This window comes from Equus caballus, chromosome 7 (assembly GCF_041296265.1).
Source record: "Equus caballus isolate H_3958 breed thoroughbred chromosome 7, TB-T2T, whole genome shotgun sequence".
NCBI classification, from domain to species: Eukaryota; Metazoa; Chordata; class Mammalia; order Perissodactyla; family Equidae; genus Equus; species Equus caballus.
Window position 1 is genome coordinate 26,672,998 of NC_091690.1, and position 20,511 is coordinate 26,693,508.

At 41.4% G+C, this 20,511-nt stretch overlaps 2 protein-coding genes across 2 annotated transcripts in view; one reads left to right on the forward strand and one right to left on the reverse strand.

Moving 5' to 3' along the window:
- The window catches only part of CD3E (CD3 epsilon subunit of T-cell receptor complex), a 58,282-nt gene that overhangs the window by 215 nt on the left and 37,556 nt on the right, over positions 1-20,511 (forward strand). The gene's annotated exons all lie outside the window — the stretch shown is intronic.
- On the reverse strand, positions 676-13,241 carry MPZL2 (myelin protein zero like 2). The gene is made up of 6 exons (XM_001500934.5): positions 11,145-13,241; positions 10,000-10,166; positions 9,497-9,707; positions 6,965-7,112; positions 4,326-4,399; positions 676-2,886 (listed from the first exon to the last, which is right to left on the reverse strand). The coding sequence occupies exons 1-5, from the start codon at positions 11,200-11,202 to the stop codon at positions 4,336-4,338; spliced, it is 648 nt and encodes a 215-aa protein (XP_001500984.1). The 5' UTR covers positions 11,203-13,241; the 3' UTR covers positions 676-2,886; positions 4,326-4,335.

Genomic DNA, 20,511 nt, shown 5'->3' on the forward strand with positions numbered 1-20,511 from the left:
AAGTTGCCATAGGAACATGGCTTTTTTCCAGAACCACACCTGGGTTTGCTCACCGATCAGCGATTCTTGACTCTCATTTAGGAGTTAATTATTCGCTTTTGCTTGACAATGAAGTAGGCTACAGACTTTGGAAAATTTAGTTTATTTTTATGGAATTCTGCAGTACTAAATAGTCTTGATCCTCAGACTCTATTCCGGACGTCTGTTTTTAACTCCCTACAGATTCTTTTATTTGAACGCTCTCAGAATAGATATCTATACATTTAGAGTTCAAAGGGACCTAGGAGATGATACAGGATCAGTCAATAGGTAAATATGTGTTAGGCCTTCGTGCTGAATTTGTGCCTCAAGTCTCTGCTTCGTGTTTTTTCGTGTAGCTATTACAGCATCCAGATCGGTACCTATCTAAATTGGGCGTATATTAAATTGCTGTTGACAGTGACAATGATGAAATCATTATGACATATAATAGAGAAAAAAGGAACTGAGATTTGTTTATCTTTTGGTTGGAAAAGTGAGAAAGTAATGTTTTCACCTTGCTTGAAGTGAAATGAAGACATGGGGTCACATTCTTCTGAAAAAGAGATTAGATGATACCCTGCTTTAATCATTAGTCCACCTAGTCTCCTGGAATCGATGTATATTTACTGAAAGCAAGAGAGGGAAAAAGTATACTTCAGCTTTTAGAAAAATTTAATAATTTTCCATTTTTCAACTCCCATTCCTTTACTAGAATTGAAACCTGGTGGTTTTCTCTATTAAGAAGGTAATATAAAAGGACCAAATGGAATAGACACTGTTCCTTAGAAAGAGTCCCCAAACTAAGTAATTGTTGTGCCAAATTCCCAGTTATACAATGCAATGTGAAAATTCTGGGGAAATCCATTTAGGTTTATTTATCCAGTAGAAACTAATTCTATCCATTATTGACTTCCAGGCTGCCTCTAAGAAAATTTTTCAATGAAAATAAAATATATACCCAGCTGTTTTCTGTTACTTGCTATGTAAAATTTTTAGATTTGTATATAAGCGTATCATATAATTGGTAATTCTTTATTACTAAAGGTTATTTGCATAAGTGTTTAAGGCACAATAAAAAATAAATTACAATACAAAAGTTCTCTTTAGGAAGAAGACATTAAACAACAGGACAGTATTAACCCTTGAGTATTTAGCCAAGACACAAGCTACAAGTTTTGCTGGAAAGACTTTCCATGAGTTTTTAACTACTTCATTATACTTAATAGAACATCAGCCACGTCATCTATTTGAAGAAATATCCAGTTACAGTTTAAAAGGCTGAATTTTGAAGAAAAATAGAAAATGTGAATTAAAGGCAACATAGGCTTTAAATCTAATTTTTAGCTTCAAAACTGGGTATTAAACTTCGCTTCTTGGTGTAAAAGGCAAAATGAGACAGGTATGGAATGAATTTCAGAATCAAGGTTCACATGTAAATTATACCAGTTTCTTTTTTAAGTATTGGAAAAAATATCAAAGTTCAGCGTCTTTAAATACAGATAACCTATTTGGAAATTCCAGTTGTTAAAAGAAATAGCATCTTCAGCCCAGTTGGTGAAAACTGAAAATATCAGGCTATAAAGATTTTGGAGAGGCCTAAACTTTTAGATGTTTTCTATCCTTTGAATAAATGCTACTGTGGCTTAAGTTTGAAAAGACACTGGGAAACTAGACATTTTTTTAGAGACACTCTTCTTTCCATAGCTCACTTATGAATTTTGCTTTACTGCTATAAAAGAAGAAAGAAGAAAGTTGGTTTCATTCTGTTAGTTTTGATATTTCTTTGCCCCATACCAAATCCTTCCTCCTCCAAAATAAGCAAGTAAATTAAAACAAAAATAAAGCAAAGAAAAAGAAAAAATTTACATAATCTCTTCCAGTTCTCGGAGCTTTGTGTAACACTACAAAATTATCATCATTTAGGGTTGATTTTTTTTCACCAGCCCTAAATTTGTTAAGTTGTGACATACTATTTCAGAATCCTTCTATTTAACTGCTTAATGATTCCAGTCTACAAATGAGCACAGACTTTGCTCTGTTGTTGTAGGTAATTGAATTGGAGGAAAAAAGATGGTGAGCTAAAAAGCCGTTCACTGCTAATGAAAGACCCACACTGTTGATTATCTTTCACAATGCAGAAAAAAGGTGACAAGCAATTCATCCAGAAGTGGCATTTGTCAATCTATTAGCATGTACGTAACCTTTTCTAGTTACTCTGTGATTTAGACTTGTGCTATTGTAAACCTTGGATCCATTGAAAAAAAGAGAAAACAACCTATCATCTAGGATGTTGAAAGAAATTCAATAAAAGAAGACATGTCTCATACTTAAGGAGAGCCATAAAAATCAAACTGTTCTTTAACAGTTTGAATTTGGGATTGTCTGTTAATCAATCAAAAACAGCTGGGAGAATTAGCTCACCTTTTTAACTGAGAGTGTGAGAAGGAAAGAGTAAACACATTAACTTCAGTAGCAAGAATGCTGCTCTAAAGAAACTATGTTAAAGGAAATGTCATGACAAGTTGGCTTTTATCCCAGTTGATGCCAATGTATGTATATACAATTAATAATCCACAAGGAGTGTTTAAGGCAAAAATGTGGCTTCTTGGTGTACAAAAGCTAAGGAGCACTTGAAAAATATTTGTGCTCTGTAATTAAATAAAACCTTAGTAATGGAGCTGTATATGAGTCTGTTGGTATCTGCTCAAGAGGGCCCTAGGCTGGCTCCAGAGAGATGTTGCTTATCTAGAAGGTTATGTACTGCGGAGCTGGTTGGAAGACACATCTCAACTGGAAAAGTCAAAGAAAAGCTTCCATTAACTTCAACTCATTCTAGGGTTCTTGGGCTTGGAAATCTTCAGCTTCCTGAAATACAAAACAGAAGTTTAAATGGATAACGCATTTGAGAAAAGTGCAATAGGAGCACCTGGCATTATGAATTACATATATATTGTTAGATTGGTTCTCCATTATGAAGGAAAATATTCTTAAAAGTATTTGTGCTCCCCCTAATTTAGCTTTTAAAAGAAGTTTTCTCATCCTTATTGCATAGTTCTCAAGAGTCAGTGTCCTTAATTCATAGCCTCTGCCTTGCACGGGATCTATACCTTCTCTCTCTCTCTCTCTCTCCCTTTTATTATAAACAAAATCAGACATACAGATAAGTAGAGAAGACAGTGTATGGAATTCATCCATCACCTAATTTTAAAGAATTTTTTCCTTATTTGATATATTTTTTGACTGAAGTTTCTAAAACAAATTACTGACATTTTACTCCTAAATACTCCAATATGTATTTTTAAAGTAGGGACATTTTCCTATATAACAATAATGCCCTTATTATACCAAATAAAAATTAATAATAATTCCATATTATTATCCATATTCAAGGCTTTCCCAATTGTTCCCCCAAATCTTTTTACAACCAGTTTGTTCAAACTGGTATCCATCCAGTCAGGGATCACACATTATACTTATGTTAGTTCCTTAAATTTCTTTTACTCTAAAGCAGTCGTCGTCTTTAATTTCCATGACCCTGACTTGATAGAGACTCTACTTGCTTCTAACAAGACAATAACCCTTGGGAAAACCTCTGTGATACCAAATTTGTTTTTCTGGGTTTACAATAGTCATTTTTCTCCATATTCTATTTTATAAATCCTTGAGGTCTTCCACTGGAGCTTTAGGCTATACAAATATGACTCTTTTTGCAAATAGTAATAGTGGGCCTACTTCAGTGAATGAAGAAATTCTGATCATATGAAAAATAAATCATCCCACCTTTTAAGCATAATAAACCTGAAAACTGGAAAAACAAAATTACACACTACTCAAATTCAATTCATAGTCCCAATAATAAAATGAGAGGTGTTGAAATCAACTTCAAATAGAACAAAAGTTCTGTCAAAATGACAGGCATATCTGTTGAATCACTCTCTTAATGCTATGATTGATTTACAATAAAACAAGCAGATATTCTTTCATTAAAAAAATAAAGATTTATTTACATGTTGAAAGTTAATTTATTATTCTTGGTGGTGGTAAATGTAACCCCAAAGCCCCAAATAATCTTAGGATTCTCTCAGCTTTAATGGTAGTAGGGTCTAACTTCCTGATCCTTTGCAGGAAACACACTCAAAGGGGAAGCCATCCATAAAACTGGTAGAAGACTTTTCTCTCCCTGACACGGCTCCTCTAATTTCATGTAGAAAACACCCAAAAATCATCAAGTCCGGGAGGTTCTCATTAGAGATGGGCCAGACAGGAATGCTAAGGAAAGAAGTCAACCCATCTGTGAATCTCACCGTCTGAGTGTTAGCCCGTGTCTTCTAAATAAACGGAGACCTTTTGTTCCGGGTTGAGCCTTTCCTCTTCTTTTCTGTAACAAAGCAGCAGAAACCAGTGTCAGGTGAACAAGACAAGAAACAAGGGGGCAAATTTAAAAAGCTGCGGGTGAGGTCTTTTCCCGCCATATTCTGGGAAGAATTACCTGCATCTGGGAGTAGATGCAAGCCTACAGAGAGCTAAACCACTAGTGCCATCTAAGTGATGGTGCTCGTGCCTCCACATGCCCCAGGCAGCCAAACTTAGGCACTTGGCAGAATATTTTTAGATGGGAATATAACTTGGGAACTCCAGCGATTTAAAGCAGACACCTTAGTTTACCATCAGTATTCTCTAACTCCTCATTCAAAGAAAAAAGTGTGATGTTGACCTAGAAGTCATCTTTTTTATTGATTATATTCTATTCAAACCAGAAACTCAGAGTTGGGTTCATTAGGCTCCTTAAAATCATTCTATTTACTTCAGTAAATATTTCTTGAAGAAAAGAAACAAATGTTACTGTGACGACTGAAAGACTGCAACTGCAAAAGGATGAATTTGGACTCCTACTTCATACCATATGCGAAAATTAACTCAAAATGAATCAAAGACCTAAATGTAAGAACTAAGACTGTAAAACTCTTAGAATAAAACATAGGTATAAATTGTCATGACCTTGGATTAGGCAATGGTTTCTTAGAAATGACACCAATAGCACAAGCAATAAAAGAAAAAAAATCGATAAATTGGACTTCATCAAAATTAAAAACTTTGTGCTTCAAAGAACACTATTAAGAAAGTGAAAAGATAACCCACAGAATGGGAGAAAATAATTGCAAATCATGTATCTAATAAGGCACTTTCGTAATCTCTAAAACATATAAATAAGCCTTTTAACTCAAGAATAAAAAGAGAACCCAATTTTTAAATGGGCAAAATATTTGAATAAATGTATATACAAATGGCAAAAAAAAAAATATGGAAAGATGCTCAATGCCATTAGCCATTAGGAAAATGCAAATCAACACCTCTACGAGATACCACTTCAAAACTACTAGATGGCTATAATCAAAAGGATAGGCAATCACAAGTGTTGTCAAGAATGTGGACAAATTGGAACCCTCATACATTGCTGGTGAGAATGTAAAATGGTGCAGCTGTTTTGGACAACAGTCTGACAATTCCTCAAAATGGTAAACATAGAATTACTGTGTGCCCCAGCAGTTCCACTCCATACCCAGGAGAACTGAAAACATATGTCTCCACAAAAAGTTATACGTGAACGGGGCTGGCCCCGTGGCCGAGTGGTTAAGTTCGCGCGCTCCGCTGCAGGCGGCCCAGTGTTTCGTTGGTTCGAATCCTGGGCGCGGACATGGCACTGCTCATCAGACCACGCTGAGGCAGCGTCCCACATGCCACAACTAGAAGAACCCACAACGAAGAATGCACAACTATGTACCGGGGGGCTCTGGGGAGAAAAAGGAAAAAATAAAATCTTTAAAAAAAAAAAAAGTTATACATGAATGTTCGTAGCAGCATTAGTCATAGTAGCCAAAGAAGTGGGAAGAACCTAAATGTCCATCAACTAAATGAATAAGCAAAATGCTATGTATATACAATGGAATATTATACAGCCATAAAAGGGAATGAAGTACTACTACATGCTTTAACATGAATGAACTTTGAAAACATTATACTGAATCAAAGAAGCCAGGCATGAAAGGCCACATATTGAATGACTCCATTTATATGAAATGTCCAGAATGGGCAAATCCACAGAGACAGAAAGCAGATTACTATGTCAGGGCCAGGTGGGACAGAAAAATAGGGAGTGATGGCTGAAGGGTATGGAGTTTCTTTTGGGGGTGATGAAAATATTCTGGAATTAGTGGTGATAGTTACACAACTTCAGGAATATTAAAAAGATGAATTTTATGGTAGGTAAATTTTATCTCAATAAAAAAAAAATTTATTGAGCACCTTATATCAGCATGGCTGACTTTCCTAGGCACTCACTTATAGTGCCCCTGCTGACTGCCCAGTGATTCTTACAGATGTATGCTTTACATTACAAGTAAGGAATATCCTAGAAAAGCTTTACATAATTAGATGTTAATATCAAATCTTCCATCATAAAGAAAGCCTATAATGAAATCTTCTTTAAAATTAAGAAAGCTTTTGTAGAGTTACTAATGCACGCCCTGATTTATCCATCCTGTGAATCTGAATTCTTTTACGTAAGATTTACTCAAAGGGAGGGCTGGCCTGGTGGCACAGTGGTTAAGTTCACACGTTCTGCTTCTTGGTGGCCCGGGGTTCGCTGCTTCAGATCCCGGGTGTGGACATGGCACCACTTGGCAAAAGCCATGCTGTGGTAGGCGTCCCATGTTTAAAGTAGAGGAAGGTGGGCATGGATGTTAGCTCAGGGCCAATCTTCTTCAGCAAAAGGAGGAGGATTGGCAGTAGTTAGCTCAGGGCTAATCTTCCTCAAAAAAAAAAATTAAAAAAAGATTTACTCAAAGGGAAGAACATCTGTTCAACAATTATGTAACCCAGTGTAAAATACCAAGAGTCACCATTAAGAGTGTTAGAAGACTTTCCCAGAACTGCCCAGCCTTACGATTTTATCTCCACCACTTTATGAGCTCTTTCAGCCCATCGCTTTTTCCGGAAATGCTGGAAGAGGACCACCACAATTACTATTGTGACCATCACTGCACAGGCCGAGCCAATGGCCAGAGCCAGGAAGTGGATCTCAGAGAAGCGTACTGTAAGGAGAAAGAAGTCAAGTTACGATTCTAAAACGAGGAGGACTATGATGAAATCTAAAGATATAACATGGGGTTCATTTCCATTATTAAATGGAATCATCCTTTCTCCTAACCATGTTACCTCGTAAACTCTAGCAGCAGCAGGAAAGCCCTGCAGACTACTTTAGTGGGTCTCAAACTGTGGTCCTAGGAGTAGCAGCAACAATATTACTTGAGAACTTTGAAATGCAAGTTATCAGGCCCCACCCTAAGCCTAGTGAATTAAAGGTGGGGCCCAGCAATCTGTTTAAACTCGTACCCCAGGAGATTCTGATGCATGCTACAATTTTGAGAACCACTGGGCCAGTTGAACTACCTAGTGGGGTAAGGTTACTGCTGACCTAATCAAATCTAGTGCCCGGACTATTTCTCCCTGACCCCTGCACTTCTGTCATTCAGTTGGTAATCTATTTAAGTTTATTAAGGGCCTACTATGTTCCAGGCGCTGTGATGGAAATACAAAGCCAAAGAAGACATTACCTGTAAAGAACTCATGTGCACTGGGAAGCTAGGCAAATGAATCAGTAACTATAGCTAGTGGATAAATGATGCAAGAGGGAAGGCTCCTAAACCAGGCTAGAGTCTGCGAAGCATGAGTCTCTTGTCTTTAGCTTGATTTCTTTTTTTTTTTTTAGATTTTATTTTTTCTTTTTTCTCCCCAAAGCCCCCTGGGTACATAGTTGTGTATTTTTAGTTGTGGGTCCTTCTAGTTGTGGCATGTGGGATGCCACCTCAGCATGGCTTGACAAGAGGTGCCATGTCGGCGCCCAGGATTCGAACCAGCGAAACCTGGGCCGCCGAAGCGGAAGGCGTGAACTTGACCACTCAGCCACGGGACCGGCCCCTTTAGCTTGATTTCTGATTTAAACTTCAATAAACCCTCTGAGCCAGAAAAGACATTAGAGAAAGTCTAGCCTAGGGGTTCCCAGCCTGAAGTCCATGAAAGAGGATGGGGGCAGGGAGCCACAAGCCCACAAAATCCACGCCATGTTGCATGTGTGTACATTTTGTGGGAAGCAAGGCCACAGCTTTCATTAGATTCCCAAAGAGTAGTGATCACAGTATGTTTAAGAACCACGTGTTCTTGTCTAACCTGTTAATTTTGCAGAAGAAACTAAGGTCCAAAGACATTACATTACTTCTTTCAGTACTCAAATGATTTCTCCAAGGTCACACAGCTCCCTATTGATAGGGCCTTGAAGGATGATACGAGGAATGAAAGGAGGAAGTCATCCCACTTTACTGGCTTATATATTTTGCGTAGTGGTATTGTGTGTTGGTTAAGAGCACACACCAGAGAGAGCTAGGTTAAAATACCAGCTCCACCATTTACTAGCTGTGTGATTTGCGGTAGTTAACTTCTTTTAGCCTCAGCTTCCTCAATGTATAAAATAGAAATAACAATATCCATTTATTGAGTTCTTATAAAAAATAAAATTATTTGTGTGGTTGTTCCATGCTGCGCCTGCACATAATAAACACTTAATATATGGTAGCTGTTATAATTTTCAATACTATTCAGTATTTGGGGAATTTATACATTTATTGTCTCATTTTATCCTCACTATAATCCTTGCTATATTATTCTCACTTTACAGGAGAAAAAATAATAAGATTTATTTAAGCTGGTAAGTGATAGCAATGACTCAAACCCAAATTTACAACTCTTAAGTTTTCCAGGTTGTCCTTTGTGGGACTGCGGGCAATACGATGTCTTGGTTTGGAGCACAGTTTTGGAGTCAAAGATGCTTGGGTTTGAGTTCCGAGTGACTCCATTTACCAGCTACATGACTGGACAAGTGACTTAACCTCTCTGAGCCTCAGTTTCCTCATTAGTAAAATGGGGGGCACTAAGAGCACAATAGCTGATGGGATGACCGAATAAGATATGTAAGGCCCCTGACGCATGGGAAGTAATCGATAAACGATAGCTCCCGTGGTCGGTCTCTGCCTCCTACGGTGGTTGTGAGAATTAGCGCGATAGTACATTCAAGCGCTTTGGACAGTGCCTGACACAGAGTAGGTACTAAATAAGTACCTCGTGGATAAGTGAGTGAATGAACAGGCCTATTGTTAGCCTTATATCAGAGAGTCGCTTCCTCTCCCTTTCATGATCTCAATGCCGTTTTTGTAGCAGATTCCCTGGGTCCCTTTGCTTTCTGTTTCTTTCCACAGCCAAACAAAGCCTTTCTCTTTTTACCGTAGGACTCTTCAGTCTCTTTCTGTAGTTTCCAAATCCAAAGGGCTGGTCCTTCTCTGCTCCTTCAGTCATCACAAAAGATTGCCCCTCTCTTTTCTATAAGCTCTTACACTTCCCATACCGTTTCCCCTGCACAACCTACCAGTGTGTACGACGCTGAGCCGGATCTCCCCAACCAGCCCATCAACATCAGGTGGGTTCTTCACCTGGCAGGTGTATGTCCCATTGTCATCAAACTGCAGCTTCCAGAGGAGGATGGAGGCGTCATATCGCTCTGGGTTCCCATCCCAGACCACCCGGTCCTTGAACCGCCCACTCATGGGCCTGAAGGGATCCACATGGTAGTAGAATACCTAGCAAGGAGAAAAGGCAGAGGGTCCTATTCAAGACCTGGGCAAGGAGGCTGAGAGGGTGGGTGCAGGAGAGAAACACCAGCAAGCCTCCCGCCCCACCTGCAGCTCTCTTGAAAGAACCTCTTGCTTTCGCCTTCACTGGTGTCTCAGTTCTATCAGTCTCTGTCTCAGGAATTGTTTCCCAGATTTACCCTATGCTGGTTGCTAAGAAAAATACAGGAAGGGCAAGGAGAAATGGGCTGACTTATTTTCGTGACCAAGTTCCTCTAGAAAATGACAGTAATCTACTTACAAACTGCTCAGCACCCCCATCTTGAGGACGGAAATTCCAGGTCACTGTTAGAGCATCACCCACAGGGGCAAAGCTGGAGAAGGTGCATTTCAACCGAACATCTGTCCCGTTGACGGCCTCCAGCACTCGGGAGGTGTAAATTTCCACAGCTGCGGTAGGCCAAAGAGCTGCCGGGAAGAAAAGGAAAAGGAAGGGTTCACAGGGGGTGTGTATTAAGAGAACTTCTGCTGACACTACCAAAATAAATGTCTGAGTACGGCATAAAACAGAACTGAGATGCCCCAGCTCTCAAACTTACTTCGCCCAGAGTCTGCATGCTCCTGCCTGTATGCAGCCTTGACCCTCTCCAGAGAACAAATAAAAATACCACACAGCAAGCTGCCTTAGCGCTCTCACTTTCTCCACAGCCTGATGCCCTGGCCTCATGGTACCCACTTCAAAACTTATAACAAGCTATAAACATCGGCAAATAAAATTGAAAGCAGAAACAAAAAACCAAAACTAATCATAACATGAATTAGGCATGTCTTAAGATTAAGCATTATGTATCGTGTGTGTAATGGTCCCCCAGCAGGTAAGGTTTCCAGAAAGGGTCCTTGTTATGTAGATTTTGTACTGTTTCGAGTCTTCTGCAGAAATTGAGTTAATCAACCCCAGATAACTTATGCTTGCCTGCGCCCCTAGAACCTTTAAACCACGTGGCATTTTTTACCATGATATTTACATTGGGAATATGCATGTTGGGGCAGTTTCAAAACCACGGCAGATCTCTCTCCTTGACGATCTCGGCTCTCCCAGAGCTGCCGAGAGTCTCAGACAAGAACCACACACAGAAATCCAAGTGCCAAGTCCTGCCTGCAGCAGGAGGTTGAGAGTAGCCACACAAAATGGTTTGTAACCCGAGATTAGAAAGCCCTCTCTGTGCCTCAATCACTGGCGGCTGAAACACACCTAAACCTGTTTGTCCAAAAGCAGTTCCCCAAAAACAACCCTCCAACTTCAGTTTCAGTAAAGTCAAAACTAAAACGAACTGCCACTGTGGCTCAGGCTCCCAGACAAAACTCGGGAGCTTCTTAGACAGGTAGCTAACTTTGGAGGGCAGGCAGTGAAGGAGGAACTGCCGAGGGAAGCCCCTCAGCTCTTACCTGCGAGCTGTATGCCAAGGAGAAGAAGCCTGGCACGCGTAGAACTCTTGCCATACATGAGGGAAACCCAGCCCTGGCCCCAGAGACCAGACCGGGCAGACCGAGGGCTCCAGCACCCCTGCCAAGGCCACTCCAGGAGCAGTGAGCACCACGTTCTCCCAGAGAGAGGAGTCTCCCTCACCTATGGGAGCGCCGGGCCTGTGACTCCTCCCTGCTCTGCCTTGCGCTCTGCTGGAATGAAAGGTGGGGCCTCAGCTCTCAATGCCCTCCTTCCTTTCCTGCCTCCCGCCCTCCATGCTGCAAGCACGTCTGCACAAAGTCCCAAAGCCTGCAGTCCTCTCTTTACTTTCCACTGAATCAGGGCTCTGGCCTCTGGATGGCCTCGGCAACAGCCAGAGGAGGTGGTGCCAGTCTGAAACGTCCCAGGTGGCTTTGGGTTTGGCCCACGCACACTGTTTTTTTAAACGGGCTTCAGGCTTGCCTGGGAGTGAGTGTTGAAACCACCTTGCAGTCATTCCACTTCCCAAAGCCCTTCCCTGGGGCCGTTAGCCTAGACCGGATTCGCAACAACTGCAAAACTCTCAGAATGCCTTAGGACCCTCTGTGGACAAAAAATCCTCCCGCTTATACCCTCGATTTTAGCCAAATGTTACTGCACAAAGATTTCTGCACCTTTTCTAGCTTGCAGCTTTCCCTGAGACCCACCTAAAATAAACTGACCAAAACAAATCTCAATATTTCATGATCCTTTCCCTCTGAAGGATTTAAGGAAGAATCCGGACACGATCCTTGCTCATTTACCCTACCCTCTCAATACAGTTTGCAAAGTGCTTTTTTGCTTGTTATCCCATGTCCACAGCACTCCCATGAAGTGATCCCACTTTACCAGTGAGGACGCTAAGAACCAAGGTAAGTGGCTTGCCCAAGGTGGCACAGCCAATAGGTAGCAAAACCGGAAATTTTCTAATGCTGTTTCCACAAAATAACAGCTAATCTGAACCGTCAGACAGAGGACTCCTAAGGAAAAGGTTTTTATAATAACTTTTCTGTGCAGATTTCATGTGCCATTTTTAGGGCAGCCGTCTGTCTGAGAAATCTAAAGAGTTGAGGAATTTAAATGAGAAAAGGTGCCTCCTTGTCTGGAAAGAGGATGGGTAATTGTTGCAGAGTAATGGAGCAGCATTGAAACAGTGGTAGGAGGAAGGGCGAAGATTACCCACACAGTGAAGAGTAGGCCTGATCAGGGATCTAACCCTCAGCAGAAACAAATTGCCCTTACCCCTGGATTAACCACTTAGAAACTCGCTGGTGATTCATAAAATCTCCTAGTTAAACCCTGAAACAGAGAGGTTGCCAGGAGAGGGAGGAACGATCAGGCTGACTAGAAAAAAACTAAACATCGTAAAGAGGAAAGAAAAGAAAAAATTCCACCAAGAGAGAGGCAGATTGCAGAAGCGAAGAAAAAGAAAAGCAAACGAGAGAAGGAAAGCTGCGGGAGAAAGAAGTGATGGTCACGGAGCTAAAAAAGGTGAACAACAACAAAAGTCAGTTTCACGAGAACCTGGAAACCCAGGGGCCACCCCGGAGGAGGATGAGCGGTGTCCTAGCGTGAATGTATTGTGATGAGTGTTCCTGAAAATGGAGTCTTTGGCTTCTTTGTCAGGTTCTAGGTCAGAGATCAACCTAAAATCAGAATGCCGGGGATGGCGATGGGGTAAAATAGAACCTTTCTGGTATGCAGGTCCAAAGAGTCTGGCTCCGGGGCCGAAAGAAAAGGAGTTAAGGAAACTTGATCCTCCCTGTTGGCTTTCAACTTGCAGGGAAACACAGCTTTGAAGGAAGAAGAGGTAGAGCCTGAGGTTTTCAAGTCTGCAGCAGATCGCACACTTTGCTGAGAGGCGGGCTGACCAAAGCCCAGGGGTGCAGTGCAAAGCAGCAGGAGAGCGATCGGGCAGGAAGAACCAAACAAGCTGCCTGTTGTCCAGAGCAGAAGCATCTCTCCTCGAGGTAGCCAGTCACCCCGGGAGCTGGCTGCCAGCCCTGCTCAGAGAGGCAGCGGCCACCCAGATCCCATTCCTCAGCAGAGTTCAAGTTCCTGGCTTTGGGCCCAGCAACGCCCAGTTCCTTCCAGTTAGCACAAGTGGCTCCAGAGTCACCCAGTTCCCCTCCCTGGGTGGGGAGGGAGGAGACCAAGGCCTGGATTGGTTAAGTAGAGAAGACACTAAATGTCAGGGACATTTGCCCCTAGGAGTCACCAGGCTGCCAGTTGGTCAGCAGGACTTTGATCAAAGCTGGAGGCATCTAGGTAGGGCCTACGTCGTAGTTAGTGTCTAGGCAAACAAGAGAAAACCAAGACGAGTTCTGGAGATTAAAAGGAATAAAAGTGAAATTTTCAGAGACATCACTCTTTTTCTAGACTTTTCCAGAGAAAAGTCCTGATTGTCGTTAAACTTTGTGGCATACAAATGGTTTTGAGAGCAGCCCATCTGTCCGAACCCTACCCGTCTCCCAGAAGTATTGCTAAAGACCGCCTAGACCCTGGCCCCTAGCAAACTCACCGAGGCTCGAAAGACATACAGGACAGCTGGCCTGTGTCCCGTACTTGTAAAATCTGTCATCTTAACATCCTGGGCACAAATGTTTTTTTTCACTATGAGATGAAAATAGCATTCTGTGACACAAGCAAAACAAATAATTTAGCTCTTACGGTGGTTCAAATAAAGCGTTTGTTTACTTAAAAGTTTCTGTCCGTATGTCTTTCTTACTAGGAAAAATTTTATTAAATTTTTGTTATATGCTGGACTAGATATACAAAGTAGAATAAGACATTTCTGCCTGGGGAAAAGAAATCAGTCTGAAGAGCATTAGGAGGTGGAGTGTGTATGTAAACAAATAATTGCTGTATTTGTGACTTTGGAACGGGATGAACAGGGATTCTGGAAAGAGAGGAGAAATAGAGGCATTTCTTTGGGGGCAAATGTGGTATCCACAGGGACCTGCAAGGATTTCCTCAAACCTAGGGCACAGGGAAGAGTGGCAGGCCAGAGGCTGGAGAGGGGCTGGGCCCAGTTGTTGAGGGTCTTCATTCACCATCCTAAGGTGTATGGACTTGATCCTGACAAGTATGCCAGGTGCGGGTAGCTAACAGGTGACCCGAGAAGAGTGGAAATACTTTGGTATTTCCCAGAAACATAAAAAATACTGAGGGAAAGCCTTGAGACATCAACCACCACATACTCTACCAGCTTTCTCATAAGGCCCCTGGCCTGGGAGCCAGAATCCAAGTACAAACTTGATACCTGTTTTCAGAAGGCTCCTTGCCTCTTCCCTAACCAACAACTCCCACCTATAGCTCTTCTTTTTTATTTTTTTGAAACTTCCTCTGGTTTAGAGAGTTTTTCAAAGATGAGACAGGGAAGTTAGGATGTCAGAGTCCTAGATAAGAGATGGACTTTTGGCCCAAAAGGAGAGATGTGTTCACTTTGGTCCTCCTTCTTGCCTTAAGTTTCCCGGAGATATTCCAAAGCAAGTCTGGATCTGAGAGTGAGCTCTAACAGCTTAGAAAAACTGTGGGAGGAGTGCCCTCTTATCTCCCCGCCTCAGTGCAGGGTATACACCTCTCCATTAAAGCCTCAGGCTCCTTCCTTAATTATAGAGAAGAGGCATCATGCTCTTATTAACCAGCCCAAGGAAGAGACTCGAAAGTTTAACCCTTCACTTTTTCTAAAGAGAAACTAGATGGATTTGCACAGGGCCATAGAGATGGGATGTCTTTGAAGATAACTTTGAAGAATCTCCCGGGAGGATAAAGTCCTTGGTGGCTGCATTTGTTTTCTCCCTGTTCACTCTCTGTACCACATCTAAGTCATGGGGAGAATTTACATTTCTATTGTGTTTATTGAGGAACACAGTAACTCTTGGTTCCTGTGACCCATTTTCAAGGAAAATTAATTAGGTCAAGGAAATTAATTCATTTCATGAGAAAAGAAATAACGCTTCTTTTTTTCCTGGTATATACTAGGAGGCATGAGGCATAGGAGATGGAGTCTGCCCTGCGTAGATCCAAATCCAAGTTCGACCACTTACCAGCTGTGTGACCTTGGGCACTTATTTAATTCTCTGTGCCTCAATTATCTCACTTGTGAAATGAGGATAATAATATCTGCCCCATAGGCTTGGTATAAGAATCAGGTGACATACTGTATCTAAATGAAGCTTCATGCCCATAGAAAACACTCAGTAAATTTAGTTGTTTGTGATTACACTTAGTTAAGACATTGAAAACTGTCCCATTCACCACTTTGGGAAAAGGTCTGGCAGTTTCTTGGAAAGCTAAGTTTCATATAAAGCTAACCACCTTAGCAATTCCACTCCTAGGTATTTAGCCAAGAGAAATTGTTATATATCCACAAAAAGACTTGTATGAGGATATTTATAAAAGCTTTATTCATAATAGCCTCAAACTAGAAACAGTGCAGAGGTCCATCAACAGAAAAATGGAGACTCTAGAATACTCATACAATGGGATACTATTCAGCAATGAAAAGGAACAAACTATGATGCATTCAACCACATAGATGAATCTCAAAAATATTATGTTCAACAAAATTAGCCAAACATAAAGTAGTACATACTCTTTGATTCCACTTACGAGTTCTAGAACAGGCAAAACTAATCTTTGGTGGAAAAAATCATAAGAGTGCTTGCCTTTGGGGGATTGGGGACAGAGATTGACTAGAGACGCATGAGGGAACTTTCTAGAGTGATGCGTATGTTCTGCATCTTGATAGGGGTTTGGATTACACAGGCTTATTTATGCATTTACCAAAACTCTCTGAATAGTGTACACATAAGTTTTGTGTGTTTGGTTGTATGCAAATTTTATTTCAATATTTTTTTTAAAGGGGTTATAAACAAATATTGAACTTTCATTAATGATGAAGTACATAGTGGGTTGTGTCCTGATGTTTGCAATTTAGTTTTAAAATGCATCAAAAAAGTAAGCTGCGGGGGCCAGCCCTGTGGCCAAGTGGTTAAGTTCCCACGCTCCGCTTCAGCGGCCCACAGTTTCGCCTGTTCGGATCCTGGGTGCGGGCCTAGCACCGCTCATCAGGCCGTGCTGAGGCAGCATCCCACACAGCAGAACTAGAAGGACCTATAACTAGAATATACAACTATGTAGCGGGAGGGCTTTGCGGAGAAGAAATTTTTAAAAAAACAGGATGCATTGATAGGTGAGTAGATAAAGGGATGGACGGAGGAATGGATAGATATATGATAAAGCACGTATAGTAAAATGTTAATTGAAGAGTGTAGGTGTGGTATACAGGTATTCACTGTCAACTTCTTCCAACTTTTCTCATGTTTGAAAATTTTCATAATAAAATGTTGGCAAAAATCTGCTCCCTCATTCACCAAGTTTCCTTAGCATTAAGTAAACGACAACACCAAATTTAGTAATAAAGTGTTTGAGATTCATTATTTTACATCATTCTAGTTTAGACATCATTCCTTAGAATACTGATAGTTTTTAACAAATGAAAATTACCATTAGCAAAAACATATTACCGTTTATCAAGTGTCTACTCTGTACCCAGCACTGTGGTAGACATGTTACATATATTATTTCTGATCTTTATAATTGCAAGATAAACAGATGTCTCCATTTTGTAGATGAAGAAATTAAGGCTCAAAGAGATTTGTTCATTCTAATACCCATTGAATCCTATTGTAGGTGGAGAGAAAAAGGGAAAAAAGAGAATGAATGACCAGAGATGAGGCTGCAAATCTAATCAGAGGCCAGACCCTAAAGGCTCTTGATAAGAGTTAAGGAGTTTGGACTTTATCTTGAAGGCAATGGGAAGACATTGAAAACTTTTAAGCAGAAAGTGATGTGATCAGATTTGTGTATTAAAAAGATGACTTCGGGGCCAGCCCCCATGGCCTAGTGGTTACGTTCCGCATGCTCCACTTTGGCAGCCCAGGTTTGTGGGTTCAGATCCTGGCTGCAGACCTACACCACTCATCAGCCATGCTGTGGTGGCAAACCACATATAAAATAGAGGAAGATTGGCACAGATGCTAGCTCAGGGCTAATCTTCCTCAAGCAAAAAGAGGAAGATTGGCAACAGATGTTAGCTCAGGGTGAATCTTCCTCAGGAAAAAAAAAAAATCACTCAACTACAATATGGAGAAAAACAATGGAGAGGAAAAAGTCTGCTTCTGAGAACAGTAATCCAAGTAGATGATTTGACCTGAACTGAAACAATGGCAGAAGGAATGGAGGGTAGTTAAGGATTTGAAAGATATTAAGGAGATGGAACGGATGGAGATTGGTACACAATTGGAAGTGGAAGTGAGAGAGAATAAGTACTGGGGAATCGTTCTCAAATTTTTAGCATAGGTACCTTGGTGGAAGTGGCTGCCTTTCTCTGAATAGAGAAGATGGAGCTATTGAGTTTGATGTTCCTGTGGGACAGCCAAGCAGAGATGTGCAGTACCTAATGGGACCGACAGATTTGTCCTCCAAAGAGAGCTCTGGGCTAGAGATGCCGGTTTGCGGTCTTTAACCCATCTAGAAGGAATTGGGGGAATGAGAATAGAAGAGATGTGCCAGGACCACTGCGGAATGAGAAAGGACAAGGTCCTAACACAGAATCTAAAGGCTGAATGACACCCAAGCAACAAGGAGGAGAGCAGTTCTCTGAAGAGACTGAATAAGTGTGTCCAGAAGAAAGGGAGGGAAAGAGGAAAATAACAGGAGAGAGTGGTGTCACAGAAGCTAAAGGAAGAGGGCTGTTTCCAAAAAGAGCAAACTTACAAACTCCAAACGCTGCTGAGAGTCGGGTAAAACAAGGACTGAAAGTACCCACTGGATCCCCAATTGGTGAAAGCAGCTTCACCAGAAAAGTCATGAAGGTAGAAGCCATTTTGCAGTAGACTGAGGGGAAAATAGAAGGTGAGGAGGTCGCTTAGAAAGAACAGAGCCTATGAAGGGCAGCAGAAAAGGTGGCAGCTGGAAGAGAACATGGCTAGGAAGAAGTTTTTTAGCTTTTGGCTCATTTGTGGTTTTAAGAAGGGAAAGTTTTCACATGTTAAAATGCTTGTAGGAAGGCGCCGGTAAACAGGGGGAAGTGTACCTCTCTCACTGTTAATGAGAGGTTAAGAATGTTCTGTTTGCTCCAGACAGTCCTGGTTTATAACTGCTGTCCCGCTGTAATGATTAATAGTACCCCTTTCACTCTCCAGTGTTAGAGTTTGGAAGATAATTTACATGGCCAGCCTCGATAAGGGGGAACCCCAGGCTTGACACAGACATGGCTAACTTTGAAAGGAAAAGCGTTGGGACCAAAAATTGAAGGAGTTTGCACCTCTGTGTGTGAGTGTGTGTGTGTGTGTGTTTCTCTATGTGTTTATAAAATTTTTTCCCCTCCTGAAGAAGCTTTCAACTAATGGTTTCTCCTTTACTTATATACTAGGGAAGAAACATCACTGTCCTAGAGTCAGGCAAGGAGATGGAGGAGCTGAGGTCTGAGAGCGAGGAGATCTGACAGAGTTGGTGACATGAATGAGAGAGGAAATTGGCCAGTCTGAGCCCTAGAGACCAAGTAGCATATCCAAGGTTGCCTACCTAGTGACATGGTCGGAATTCAAAAGCAGGCCTGCCTGACTCTCAAGTGAACTCCAGAGCCAACTGGAACTCTTTCTACATCACCAGTCTCCCTCCCTCACTAGAATTTCTCAAACATGTCTGCAGTCAACCTTCGGCTGTGTGTACAGGCCGCTCTTTGACCCGCGGAGCCCTCCCTCCCTCCCCAGCACTACTACCTCCAGCATTCTGGAAGACTTTTGAAGCAAAAGGAAATGAAAGAAATATCAGGCCTCCTCTTCTCAGCATCTCTCCCAGAAGAAAAGATTTGATGGGAAAATACTTGGAAATTTTGTCTAAAATGAAGTTTGGATTATGCGAAAATCTCATCATTTTGTTCCTTCTGTGTCCTATTGCTTGTTTGTCTTTATTTAAAAATAGTTTTGTGCAACTACCTAGTGTCAGACACTGTCCTCAGGAATTCAAGGGTAAAGAAAAAAAAAAAGATAAGATCTTAGCCCTCAAGGAAGGATCAGGTTAAAAAGAAAAGTAGTCACAATACAGGGTGCTATGCAATCATAAACCAAAAGCCAAGTATAGGTGACAGCACAAGAACAAGGAGAAACTGCCTAGGAACACTAGGGAAGCCTCCTCCGAAAAGGTTAAACGTACATGGCATCCTGACAAATGAAGACCAGTTGACCAACCAGCAGGGCCCACTGGGCCAAGGCCTGGAGTTAGGGGTGAAACAGCGTGGCCTGTGTAGGAACTCCAAGTAGGATGCTGGAGTGTGGTAATAGTAATAACGACCATTTGTTACACAACTTACTTTTAATATCTTTACATCTTGCAGTATCTTTTGTCTCCATTGTATTACAAGTCTTCAGTTAAATTCTAATAATGTAAGGGGAATTCTAATAAGTAATGGAAGTTTTAAATAAGAGTAAAAGAGAAGGGCAATAGGGACTTGTCAGTAATGCTGAAGAGGCTTTGCTTTTTTCTAAAGGTAATAGACATTATGAAGGGGTTTTACACACATTTAAGGATTTAAGCATAGGTAAGCAAAAGTGGTTGCAGCAAGCACATGCTGAATTATAACAGTAAGAGGGGTGGAGGGTAATCTGTTGGTTAATTAAAAGATGAACCCTCCACATGAGCTACACTGTGCCAGGAAGAGTGGAAAAAAGCTTCACCTTTTCCAACACTTTCAAACATTTTGCTCCATAAACATCACTGAGACAGTGCACTTAACTTTGAAAACAGACCTGAGCTTCTTGGAGGAAAGCTGAACTTGCAATTAGCCTGCGTACAGAATACCAGCAAGTGGAGGCTTTGTAAAGAAGCTTGCAGCAAGACCTGACTTGAAATCCAAATCAGCAATCTGGTTTTCCCCTGGCCTCAGCCTCAGCAACTTTCTGTCCAGGGTCCCTGATAAATTGTAACTCCACCTCTCTTTACTCTTTTTGTTGCAATCATCTCAACGAGAGAAAGGAGTTGCAGATACATTAGGTTTGAGATAACATCACCAGCAGGAGAAGTATGGAATCGGTAACTGAAGCAAGAGGCAGGAAAGGTCTGTTCCAAGGGATAAAGGTGGACAGGAAGAGAACACAGAATCAGGGTCAAACTCAGGACTGCAAGAAATCTTGGAGACCTATTACACTAACATGCCCTAAATTGGCATTCAGACAAACAACACTCCTCACGGTGTAAGTAGGTGTTGAAAGAAAAGAAGGGAAATACTAGGTTAGACAAACAGATTTTAATTTTGTGTTGTTT

Bases quoted from the DNA above. Each gene is read 5' to 3' on its own strand.
- MPZL2 (XM_001500934.5), bottom strand. From the start codon at position 11,202: ATGTATGGCAAGAGTTCTACGCGTGCCAGGCTTCTTCTCCTTGGCATA. The intron at 9,708-9,999 runs GTAAGTAGATTA...TCTCCTTGCTAG, and splicing joins ATGGGGGTGCTGAGCAGTTT to GTATTCTACTACCATGTGGA. The intron at 4,400-6,964 runs GTAAGGCTGGGC...GCTTTGTTACAG, and splicing joins AAAGTGGTGGAGATAAAATC to AAAAGAAGAGGAAAGGCTCA.